The sequence below is a fragment of the Vigna unguiculata genome, chromosome 5 (assembly GCF_037176805.1).
Source record: "Vigna unguiculata cultivar grain cowpea cultivar isolate G323 ecotype 2 chromosome 5, ASM3717680v1, whole genome shotgun sequence".
Lineage (NCBI taxonomy): Eukaryota > Viridiplantae > Streptophyta > Magnoliopsida > Fabales > Fabaceae > Vigna > Vigna unguiculata.
The window spans coordinates 14,759,999-14,773,471 of NC_140796.1; the positions used below are offsets into that span (position 1 = coordinate 14,759,999).

The following is a 13,473-nucleotide window of genomic DNA, read 5'->3' on the forward strand; positions in this document are numbered from 1 at the left end:
AAACTTAGTCCAATTCAGCCAAATTTAGGTTGGGGTCAACTCGGTCGAATTCGGCCAGGTTCGACTCGCACAAATTTGGCCAAAATTCAGACAAATCTGACTCGATTGAATTTGGTCAAATTTCAATTAGGGACAACTCCACTGGATTCAAGCAATTTTGGCTAGGGACAAGATGGCCGAATTCGGCCAAATTTTGGTCGGGGTCAACTTGACCAAATTTCGATTGGGGTTGACTCGATTAAATTCTTCAAAATTTCTATTAGGCCAACTTGGTCACTTTCGGCTAAATTTTGGTAGGGGACGAATCAATCAAATTCAGTCAAGTTTTGGTTGGGCCAACCCATATTCGAACATGGATGACTATGCCAAATTCGATCAAATTTCAATTGAGATTGGCTCAAGCAAATTTTGCCACATGTCAGCCTAGAATTTGACGAAATTCTCTTAGGGCTGACTAGGTCAAATTTGACCAAAATTTCGATCGGCTAATTTGGTCGAATACAACAAAGGTTGACTTTGTTGGATTCAACCGCAATTTGACGAAATTTAGCCAAATTTTGGCCAAGTCCAACTTCAGTCGCATCTGACCAAATTTTTAGGACTTGGTCGAATTGGCCAAATAACTCATCCACAGTCGACTCGACCGAATGCGACCTAATTTTGGACAAGCCCGACTCGACTAAATTTTGACCAGGATCATCTCAGCCAAATTTGACTAAATTTTATTGAGTCAATCCTGGTGAATTTCAACCAAGTCAGCCTCCATCAAATTAGGTCAAGTCTGTCCCAGCCAAAATTTGGCAGTACTTGACTGAGACAACCCTAGCTTAATTCAATCGAGTTAGTCCCAGTCAAATTTTGATCAAGTCAGCTTTAGTCGAATTCAATCAAGTTGGTCCTAGCCAAATATTTGGTCAAACTTAGCCGAGTCGACCCAACTGAAATTTGGCCAAAATTAGTCAAGTCAACCTCAACTTATTTTTATCCAAACTAACAAAGAATTCCATAACTTATGAAATTTCAATTTTCTTCTTTTTCGAAAGAATTTCATATTTTATTTATTCAATTATTTAAAATATTTTATTAAAATTCTTTAATTTTATTTTTTTTATTTTTTTCATCCAAACAAGTCATTTTACTTTAAATAAATTTAAATTCTTTAAATAAATAAATTATTCTCTTAAATTTCATCATCAAAAACACACACAAACTAAGTAATTTTAATCTTAAATTTGATTATTTGGCAAAACAAACAATTGCAAGTAAAACATTAATAATTAATAATTTATATTTTGCTACAAATAAATAGAATAATCATCAAAAAATAAAAATATTAATCGAGACAGAAATTGTTTAAATAGTTCATTTATTTTATACCTTTTTACTCCGGTTAACCCTAAGTCGTGTGCTTATTCTTACTCACAAACCGTCCACTTTTTCTCACTATCGTACTCTTAATCCTCCTATTTCGAATAAAGATTAAATTACTTCTCCATGATACTTTGACTATTTATTATGCTTCGATACAATGAGATTTTTTGACCATGTTAAAATATATTCTTAATAAAGACCACAATAACGTGTTGAATCCACATCATGGACGACATATTGGTCAATCCCGTCCCACAAAAAACCATAGTCACAAAATTCAAAGACAAAACGTCGTTCTCTTCATGAAGCCTACAAATGCGAATCAACAAAGCTGATTTGTCAACTTTCCAATCACTAATTTTATGAACCTTCTATGTCACATGAAAAGTCCCTGCTGAAAAAGATTGCCAAGTTATTATTAGCCTAATCAGCATTTAAAAAGAGTAGAAAATTGCTAAGTCAAAACAACAAAATAAAAAAAATAATAAAAAAAAAAACATTATTTTTAGTATTAACGAACACTATTTTTAATTAAAGAGAATCCATTATTTGATATTCATTCCAACAATAGGATAGAAAGTTCTCTCTTAAACCCTTTCACACATACATCTTCTAAGCAAAGGGAGTTAAAGTAATAATCTCTACATGCACAGTGAAACCAACAACAGAATTTCATCATAGAATAGATACTGTAAGTTGATCAAGTTTTTCCCAGTACAAAACAATAATCAATGACATAAAGCACTGCAATTGTTGCAGTGATAGTATATGAGGGTTCTAGACCCACACATTGTCAAAATGATGAAGGAGAAATGGTTAATTCTGTGACACAGCAGTGTGGCCATATCTTTGCATTACTCTTTTAGTGGCTAGAGCTGCAGCCTCACTAGCACGCATTGTCCCAGTTGCCATAATTGCAGCAAACTCTTTCACAATCTCATCTTGAACCTTGTTGCGTGCATCTCCAAGAGGATCTGCTATGGCCCCATTTGGTGATGACTTCTGTGGTTCCCCTTCTGGCTTTACAGAAGAAGGTGATCCGGTCTTAGAGTTCTCATCTTTGCCCTTCACTTCGTTGTTCACCCCTCTGTTCAAACCGTTCTCAGCCAAAGCATTCACAGCAGTTGGAGGCTTGAATTGTGGTACTTGAGGAACTCCACCAGATTTCAATGTTGTCTCCAAATTCTGTATCATAGGCACTGCAAAATGGAAGTGACAAGAAATATATATCAGATAAAGAGAAATAGTAAGCACATCATCACAAATATAATTTAATTAACTCATATTGTGCCTAAAACTCTACAGTTTATGTTGATGAATGTTTCAGTTTTATAACAAATGTAGAATGAAAATGAAAAAGAATAATGAGGAAAAATGTAGATGTAGGTAAGTGAAAACATTATAGCATTATAACTTAAAAGCATTATAACTCCAGAACTCTAAAATTTAGAGACAATTTTAGTTAGAGGTAAAGGTTGTAACTCACTTATAAGAGCTCCCATTGGACTGCTCATGACCTCATTAGGAAGCTGAAGAATATATTCAGGAATGGACACACCAACCAAAAATTGAGAAATCTCATTGCTGAAGTTGTTGCAATTGTGTGTAAGCAGACTATATGTTTCAGGTAGGTACCGTGGACTGATTTCCTGCAAATACACTTCGAAGACATCTTTGGGAACATGCGTAACACCTAACTCTACAACTTTAAGGGGAGTTCCATATGGTGTTGATCCAGCAGGACAGTGTTGGATGCCTCCACCAAAGTAATACTCGTTACCATAAACAACAATTCCTGTGTGCCTGAGGTACAAATAGAGAACACAAATCTACAATCATTCCACACCCCAACAGAATGACATTCTACTAACATGTAAGACATAGGCAAGTACTTCCAAAATGCATAGTAAAACCGTGGCAAAAACCAAGTTCCAGGTATTAGAATGTTTTGATCATATTTGTTTCTATTATAGTTCAATCATTGCATAGACACCACGTATCCACAGATCATAGCATCATCTTCCAACTGACATGTATAACAATCCCACCAAAACAAATTTATTTTTATTCAGAATATAGCTGAAGTTGGCATCAGACAAAAGAACCTTTTGCCCTGGACCAACAATAAAGAGAAGCACTCACCATATGCCTTCAATAGCTTTCCCCAAAAAGGACATTGAAAGCTGCCGTGCAAGTCCTTGGCTCAAATCATAAATATTTAGAGTAACCCTGTGACCCTCCTGCGGTCAAATATCAAATTTAATGATCAATGTCAGAACAATTGCAAAGTACTTGAGATGTTAAGAAAAAAACAGAAAAAAAAAAAAAAAAACAGTTATGTTGAAAACATCACCGGCACCACATACCTCAGCCATATGTTGCAGTCCTATTGAAAATTAGTTAGCCTCTTATGTACTTATATACACCTCAAAAGGAATGTTGCAAAAACTCCGACAGAGATCAAAAGAACCTAAAACAGTGGAGATCGGTAAGAATCAAACCAATACAACACAAAGGAGAGACACCCTTATAGACTAAACACGCGACAAAAACAACATCTACGAGAAAACTGGATTACTAAGAAACAAGAACATCAAGACGCGCCAATTCCTTACACTGTAACAACCCCACTTTATCACCCACCAAAAGCACCCTCAATACACTCACCACTATCACCATAACCATATTAAATCACACCTAAAAATAAAATAAAAGTCGATCAGAGAATCACATCCAAACCAGAAGCAACCGAATAAGAAAAATATATTTCAAAAAACAACAATAAGACAACCATTTAACATCTACATCCACATGTATCACAAAACGCAACGACCCTTTTCAGAAAAGGGGTGAAAAGAGCACTTCTTAAAATTCTCACAATTTAACTCCCAAAAAATGGGAGTTTTTCCAAAATGGGGTACGAACCAATGCAAAGAACCCAACTCCAAAATTCAAAATTTTCAAACATATACAGATCCAACACAAAAGAGGCACCCCAAATTGTACCTTAACGTGAAAAAATGTCTCCAAAGATCAGAATCAATTCATAAACCACGCAGTGCAACGAACAAAACGAAAAATGAAAAACCATACAGAGAAAGAGAGAGCCTACAAGATGGAAGAACTACGAAGCAACGCAGAAGATTACAAGATTGGAGAACACGGTTGGATTCGGTTCCTCTTCAACAAGAAAGAAAAAACCTTGCACGAAAAGTCCCTAATAAATAGAAGAGATGTTTGTTGTTATTGCAATGGAGATGCAGATTCTCTACGGCCACCACATTTTACCTTTCGTAAGCCTCCGGGCCTTTCTAGAATCTACCACCGCTAGTTTCATATCCACGTGTTTTTGAATACCAATTCACTTCTATTTCTTTTCCCGTCTCCAATTTAGATTTTCACAGAAAAAAAATGATATTGATTGCAAAATATTTTTAATTTTTTATTAATTTATACTTATATAAAAAAGATTTAGTTTAGTGTCATATTTTTTTTAATTTTATCTTTTAAATAACTTTCAAAGTAAAATAAAATAATAATCAAGTTCACTTTATGTTCTTTTATATATATAATTTTATCTGTACCTATACATCTTCTATATATAAAATGAATTTTTCTTCCAGTGTCCATTTATTTTTCAAATTTATCTTTTAAATAAAAGTATTTTAAATTAAAATAATTACTTTATCAAGTTTTCCATTTCTTTAAATTTTAGATCATATTTTTAAAGTTAAATATTTTTTAATTATTAAGCTACCTATAAAATAAATAAAATTATAAAAACTATTTATATTTAATTATTTTATTATCATAAGGAAAGTGAACACACATGTATTGCATATATTATTAAAATTTTATAGTAGATGTGTCGTAGCTTAAAAGGTTAAATATATATTTTTTGTCCTTTTTAGAGAAAATTAGAATCAATCCTTCTTTGAAACTTAGTTTCAATTTAGTCTCTCAATCTTAAAAAAACATGGATTGAATCATTTCAACTAAATATTTTGTTAAGTTTATTCGACGTTTTATGATAGCATTTAAATTTATTTGAAACATGTTTATGATAGTATTTAAGTTGTTTACATCGTTTAACATATTTTCGCTTCAATATTAATTTAGAAACGTTATGAAACACGTTTGAAACAACAAATAAACTTAACACAATTTGGTTAAAAAACTAAATTTACGCATTTTGCATTTAAGGGACTAAAATGGACCAAAATTTGAAAGATAGAATAATTATAATTTTCACTAAAAAAAAATTAAGAGACCAAAAACATATTTAACCTAAAAAAAAGACCTAAAGCTTATCCTTTCACTTTGTAGTTTCTCTCTCAGGCTTTCTCTCACATTGATCACCATCCTTCATCTTTTTCATTCAAATTTTACCTTCAATAATCATTCTTTTCACAAATTAATTACACCATTAAGAAATAGTGAAGCTAAGAAAAATTTTGAACCGATCAGGATTCAAAACAGAGTAAGTTTCTATTTGTCCTATAAAATCACTCATCAATAGTTTTTGTATTGTTTTAGTCATCAATCATAGTTGGGACAATAGAGAGATATCATCTTCTTAGCTTATTCTACCATATACTAATATTTTGTATTATTTGGATAACCTTGTTTTAGGGCTCTAATTGTGAATATTATTGTTCTTAAGCTTTGGGAGCTTAATTTTGAGGAAGAGTCGTTCTAAAGTAAGTGAAGTTAGTAAAAAAATTGATAAATACTACTTATTAAAGTTTGGTAGTAATAATGTTATTATGATATTGAATCTTATGGTGTAATGGATAGGCTATGCCATGGTTATATTGACCCATTTACTTGAAATTGTATTAATACATATGTTGCGAGTGATGGTGAGAAGAGGGGAAATTAGTGAGATGATGAATTTAGTTTAGTGAAGTGATGCACTTTGTTTGGTTTTTATTGTTTTGAGCTACATAATCCAAGTAAATTGATTTTTTTTTAATGTATAAGCATTGTCACTTTAATTATTTAGGTTAGTTTTGCATTAAATTGAACTTTGATGGCATGGTTGTTAGGTTGTTTTATTGAGATTATTTCTTTCTTTTGTTGATTGGAGTATTTGTAATGATATATAAAGTGTTTGGATTAAGATAAAATACATATCTATGACATGATATGTGATCTAAAATTACATAAGAATGTGATATGTGAGTTATGGTGCAAATGTGGTGAATGTAGTGATCCTAGAGGGAATACTACATTGATGTGATGTTAGTAAGTGTATTGAAAGGGATTCTGAAAGACTATTCTGATATGCTAGTATCATACTCATGTAGAGGAAGATATTTAGTTGTGAGAGTTGAAGAAAGTTCTTATAATCTGAGGCTTTGATATGATAAAGAATTGGATCTCGCAAATATAAGAAATTTACCCTGGTTGTACTCTTGAGGGATTAATGTCATGATGTAAAATTTATAATATAGCTCTTGAGAAGCAGTAATGAGTATGATAAGTATAAAGTCATGGTTAAACAAATTCTTGGAGAACTATAAATTTATCAAGTATTTGTATATTTCATGATGTTACTTGTTGTTATTAATCATGTGATAAACAAATTGGTAGTAAGATATATTAATTTGGGTTGTTACAATAGATATATTTTATTATTGATATTTTTTTAAGATAAAAGTATTATTATTATTATTTTTAAAATAGTATTTTACAAAATAAAATTAAAACATATTTTTTGAATTTAATTTTATTAAATGAGTAAGTAATAAAATATCATAAAAAAAGTATAGAAAAAAAGTAAAATATATTAAATAACAATATAATTAAAATATATATTAAATCATCAAGTAATTATAGAAGAAAAAGATTAATACTTAAAATATAAATTATGGATAAAAACATAAATTACATCTATAAAAATATGTGACAACAGAAAAAAAAATTAAAATAGATAATAATAATAGTAATAATTTTATTATTTTCTATTGTCATAAAAAATATTTATATTGTCTAATTCTAACCTATTTATTTAAAAGAAAAGTTAATGATTATGAATTAATTTTAATAATTATTTTTTAATTTTAATATCCCACCTGTTTAAATTCATCGGAGCTCACAAGATATCTATCTATATATATATATATATATATATATATATATATATATATATATATATATATATATATATATATATATATATATATATATATATATTTTTAAACGATTTTAAATAATATTCTATAATTTATATTTCTAGAAGTCTGGTACGGTGACATTGGTTCATTGTGCGTTCGACGTTACGTCATTCATTATCGAGGGTTTGTTCACTTTAAATAATTGAATTCCAAAATTTTAAACCATCATAATTTAATTACATATTTTCATATTTTAATTTAAACTTCATCTAATTAAATTAACTTAAAATTTAAATTAAAAATATTAATTAAAAGTATACAAATTTCGAATTCAATAATAAAAAAATAGTATAAACTTAATTAAAAATATATAAATTTGTGAAAATTTTAAAATTTAATTAAATCTTAATTTTATTTATATTTGATAAAAATAAAATAATCGTTAAAAAAAGTAAAACATCAATTATTTTCTTTAATTCATTTTAAAATATGTTTATTTAATTTTGAATGCCAAAGAGATTTTTAAAATTAAATAAATATTTTATAAAAATCTCTTTGCATGAAAAACAATTGAGTTTATACTATATTAAGAGTCCAAACTTTATGCAAACATTTCAATATAAAATTGTGGTTGAAAATATTGTTGACATAAATATTATCTTTAACTATGCAAAATCAATTTTACACAGTTTAAAATAAATCAGTGCTATGATATCTTTTTGTAATCTTTTTTATATATTTTTTACTTATAAGTGCTAAGTAAAAACACTTTTAAAAAACTTAAATATAAAATCAATATGACTTTTACATTTATTACATGAGAAATTGGATAAAAATATTATAAAAAAAATAGAATTGTTGTGTTTCTAACAAATCTTTCCTTTATTAAATGTTTATTTAATGCATGATACACTTATTAATATTATTATTATTATTATTATTATTATTATTATTATTATTATTATTATATAAATGCATCATTGTAGAGTGGGTATGGTGATTAAATAAGAATTTCTAATTTTTTTCATGCATCTAATATACAATTTGTTTGTTATAGGATGACAGAAAATAGAGAAAAATAAGTTTGATGTTAATTTGTTTGATTTCAAAAGAAATACAAAAAAATCTAGAAACAAATAATATTGGAATTTTATTATCTTATTGGTTTTTTATAGAAATAAAAGAGAGAATTTGAATAATAAAATTATATTATTCCAAACGTATCATTAAATAAATTCAAACTAAACTATTAAACTTTATTTTCAATGATATTTTAATCATGAAAATCTTCCTGTAAGAGAAATTAGTGTTCATACTATTTTTCATTAACAAATAGTGAAAGTAAAAATTGAACGAAATGATTTAAATTACAATCACATCCCAAATGAATTAGAATGACATTGATTCATTATTATTTGAACAAATTGACAATAGCAAATGTTAGAAGATTGAAAATACGATTAAACCGTTAATCATTATAAACTTATAAATTTACTAACGAAGATATATTTCCAATTTTATAAAGTCTAATTCCCCGTATTTATAAAAATAAAAAAATTTAGCAAATCTATAATAAAATAAAAGACAAAATATAAAAGACAAATAATAACTAAGGCAGGGGTGTCGTCGTGCTAGTATAATAATAAAAGAAGAAGCACAAAAGACAAATTTTTGTAATGTGACATCCTTTTAATTTTTCTAAACATCTAACATTTGAGAAAACAAATTATCACTAATTTTAGGATTAAATATGTTTTTAATTCCTTAATTTTCGATAAAAATTGAAATTAATTAATCTTCAAAAGTTTGAACCAATTTGTCCTCTATAGTTAGAAATGTACCACAAGACAATTGTTAGGATCAAACATTTACCACTAGACCAAAAGTTATACCATTAGTAAGGGTGCAACTCTTTTTACTTAAAAATGTAACAACCTAAATGTCACGATTTGATTGTGACCAAGTTCACTTGGTCTCTACCATAAGACAATTGATGTCACCTGCAACAATTTTTTTTTCTTTTTTTTTTTGCAACAAAAACAAGAAGGATCGCAAGGTTAGATAATCTTTGACGGATGCTAAGACTACATAAATATGAAGAAACTAGAGTTACAAATACAATTATCTAGATTGTTGCAAGTGACATCAATTATTTTGTGACAAAGACCAAGTGGACTTGATCACAATCGAATCGTGACACTTGGTTGTTACACTCTTAAGTAAAAAAAGTTGTGTCATGACTAATGTTTATAGCTTTTGGCCTAATGGTAAGTGCTCGATCCTAATAATTGGTATCAGAGCCAAAGTTACAAGTTTAATTCTTGGTGGGCAATTGTTAAGGGGGAGATTGTTGTGGGTTGCACAATTATCCTATGGCAGAGGCCAGGTGAGCCAAGTCAATATCCAAGAGTGGGATTCCTAGTAGGACAATTATTGAGGGGAAGATTACAGGTGACATCAATTGTCCTGTGATAGAGGCCAAATGGCTTGGTCACAATCAAATATAAAAAGTTATTTTGGTTAAATTTGCTATGGATAATCTAAAAAGTTCTCACTTTTAATTGAGAAGTATTTTGGTTAAAAGTAAGAACGCCACAAATTAATTGAAAATTACATTAATTGATTTAAAAATTTACAACAATAATCTTTCTATAACCAATAAAGAATCTAATTTGAAAGTAGCAAACTTAGCATGTTTTACTAAATTTGTTTTAAAGTCTTTTATTAATTTGTTGTTTCATTTACTCTCAAATTATTCTCTATATCTTTGCATATCATTCATATAGTTTTAATTACATTAAGTTATATTTATATAAGAATCAAATATTGAAAATCAATTTTATGTTCGTTAGGATACGACCTAGGGTTAGCTTAACCATATCTAATTTGTTCACTCCTAACTTGACAATATTGAAGTTGCTATAGTAAAGTAGTGCTAATTTGATTGCTTCAATGACAACGTTATCAGTTACCCATTGACTAAAGTCAATAAAGAAAGCATGATGTGATGGGGGTGGTTGTGAATATGTTGACCAAAAGTATTCATTTCTTGCCAGTATGCCAAAAGTTATATATGATCAAGTGAGTTGAGATGTATGTCAATGAGAGAATAAGGTGGGTTGAAGTGCTAACATGTTTTAGATTGAGACCCAAGGTTAACCTTAGATTTCGATAAAACCCTACAATAGGTAGTAGATAGCATATGGAAGATGTGTTCAGTGTATCAACTATAAATTGTTGGTCAAACGTAAAAAATTATTCATTATGTAGATTTGAGGTTGGGATTTGTCTTTACAAGTAAGCGCTAGGCCAATCTATGTTGTTGAACATCATCACCTAGCACAGAGGTAAGTTTTCAGTTAGCTAAGGTGTTGGGAATAATACTTCAAACAAGTTAAATGGTTGTTATGAGAGAAAATCAAGAGTGCATAACATTTCCTTCTACTTGAGGAGTGAAGTTTTAAAGACAATTTTTTATTGTTGGAGATAATGTAAAACCCTTTTTTTCTTCTTTTTAAAACTCAAGGTCAACTTCTTTAACAAAACATAAATGTTGCACTCACCCTCTCCAAACAGCCTCTCTTTAAAAAGAAAACTTCTTTCTTTGAGGGTTTAGGGTTTAGGGTTCTACTCGATTAGAGGTTAAGGTAGCAAATCATCACGAGGAACTCTTCAGTTCTACTCAATCAATTCTTCCATTCGAGTAAGTTAAAATTTTCAGTCTCCTTCGATGTCCAATCTATTTCGCCTTGCATACTATTTTCCCGGTTGTATGTACTCTTGGAGCCTTTGACTTCATTGTTTGTTAATCATTGGTTCTTTTGGTTTGGTCTAATAATTTTTTCTGTTATCTCTAGGATGAGATAGGAAATTCGCGAGTTCAAAAACTCTTTAGAGTTATCTAGAGCAGTTCAAAGGTAAGGGAAACTAGTCTTGTTTATTGTGCGGGGTTTGAAAGGAATGATTTTGGGTCATTGCATGTAAGTTTTGGGGTTTGAAATTTGAATGGTTGTTAACATCACGATTGGGAGCCATTGGCCACCATTGGGCGCGGTGTTTCGAAAACCAAAAGTAGAAAGCCTATGTAACTCTACCGCTCGATGGTACTTTTTGGGTGCCACCCTCTCATCGCTAGGCGCCAGTTTCATAGTGGATCACCATCTCATTGGCACTGAGCGCCACTTATCGGCACTAGGCACTACCTAGTTTCTTGCACTGCATCCTATTGGTAAAATGAAGATTAATGTTTCGTTAACTATTTCATCGAGTTAGAATTTTAACAGCAGTCTTAGACACATATTTATTTACTTTAACTGGTCAGATTGAATTAGAGGTTTGTAGGAAGAACAATTTTTCTTGTAAGGTTCCCATAGATAGGTTGTTGACAACTTTGACCTTTGTTGCTTGTTCGGTACATAACTTTTTCTACAGTTGTCTAATTAGGTTGATTCTTTTTACATTGTGTTATTGACTCAATTATATTTAATTTGAATTTAAGAATATAAATTTTAGTGTTTTGTGGAAGCTACAGTTTTATTTCTAAAGTCTCAACAATTTGTAAAATGTTTAATTAAAATTATGTGCAATATACTTGAGAAGGTTTTTTTAAGGGGTGGGAACTAGTTATTTTCGAAAGAGACATTTTTGTATGATTTCTAATGTGTTTTCAAATGCTTATGTGAAAATGTATAGACCCAATTAAAATTGTAGTATGTATGTCGTGTATGTGAATGTATCAAGCATGAGCCATTGATTTCTTTGTTGAGATTGTTGGAAATATATGAGAAATTTGTAATTGGTTGTTTTTCATGTTTTCATGATATTAATTGTTAGCCTAACGATGTAATTGGTTTGTAAAGTGAAACAATGATATGAATGAATGGATGAGTTGTAGAGCATTCCCAAGGAGGGTCCATTTAGTGTGTGATCTCTTTAGTATATGCATTGATATATGAATTCAAGAAAGGAGATATGTTGACACTATAATAAACATTCACACTCATGTAGAGTAGAATGAGTGAGAGTAGTAAGAGATTCTAGTCTGAAGACAAGATAATGGCCTAAGATGCAAAGGGGATATTAACCTTGTTAGTAGTAAGGTGAAACCCATTGACAATAGCTCTTCAAAGTAGTAGAGACTACCACAAGTGCACATCTCCGATGAATATGATATTAATGCATATATCCGAATAATTGAGTTTAAAAAGTTTGTAATACATATGTTTAATTATTCTATGAATGTTTGAATTAGACTATTTTATGATGAAACTAGTTTAACTGTTATACTCTTACTTCTTTTATAAATTAGATTTTCCTTTTCTTGTGTTCGTTGTTCTTTTGCAATAATCACCATTATTTGGTGTGAGTAAATAAAGAATTAGGTATTGGTCCTACATATGATGGTGACAATGGTGCAACTATCTATTCTTTATATTAGCTTTTCTTTGCTTTGTTATCCTTTTGAAAAAACATAGTTTTTATCCTCTTAGTTTGTAAGTTGTATATGAATTTATTTTAGTTACAGTATTAGCTTTTGGAATGATTGTAATGAAGTAATCATGTTAGTGATAGTTTGATAGCAATTATATAAATGTCCTAACCGGTAGCAATTATAGCAACTATCTAGTCTTTATATGAGCTTTTCTTTGCTTTGTTATCCTTTTGAAAAAACTTAGTTTTTATCCTCTTAGTTTGGAAGTTGCATATGAATTTATTTTAGTTACAGTATTACCTTTTGGGATGATTGTAATGAAGTAATCATGCATGTACTTTGTTAGTGATAGTTGGATAGCAATTATATAAATGTCCTAACCGGTAATATTGCACTCTTTTTTGGAGTGTTGCAATTTTTATCTTTGAAAAGAAAAAGAGTCATTATAATTTTTCTTGTTATGTTTAGTTTTTAAAGTGTTTATAAAGTTTGTCTAAAACCTTACCATGTACACATAGATAATAACAGATAATAAATTATATAAACAAGAAA

At 29.5% G+C, this 13,473-nt stretch overlaps 1 protein-coding gene across 3 annotated transcripts; it reads right to left on the reverse strand.

Moving 5' to 3' along the window:
* Nucleotides 1–2,024: 2,024 nt before the first annotated feature.
* On the reverse strand, nt 2,025–4,683 carry LOC114186328 (PPPDE putative thiol peptidase family protein). Of its 3 annotated transcripts, none has more exons than XM_028074389.2 (5): nt 4,484–4,683; nt 3,738–3,841; nt 3,514–3,611; nt 2,858–3,174; nt 2,025–2,570 (listed from the first exon to the last, which is right to left on the reverse strand). In XM_028074389.2, the coding sequence occupies exons 2-5, from the start codon at nt 3,744–3,746 to the stop codon at nt 2,188–2,190; spliced, it is 807 nt and encodes a 268-aa protein (XP_027930190.1). In that variant the 5' UTR covers nt 3,747–3,841; nt 4,484–4,683; the 3' UTR covers nt 2,025–2,187. The 3 variants fall into 3 exon arrangements, with proteins under 3 accessions (XP_027930190.1, XP_027930192.1, XP_027930194.1); XM_028074391.2 differs by having other exon boundaries at nt 4,378–4,648; XM_028074393.2 differs by having other exon boundaries at nt 4,520–4,645.
* Nucleotides 4,684–13,473: the final 8,790 nt, after the last annotated feature.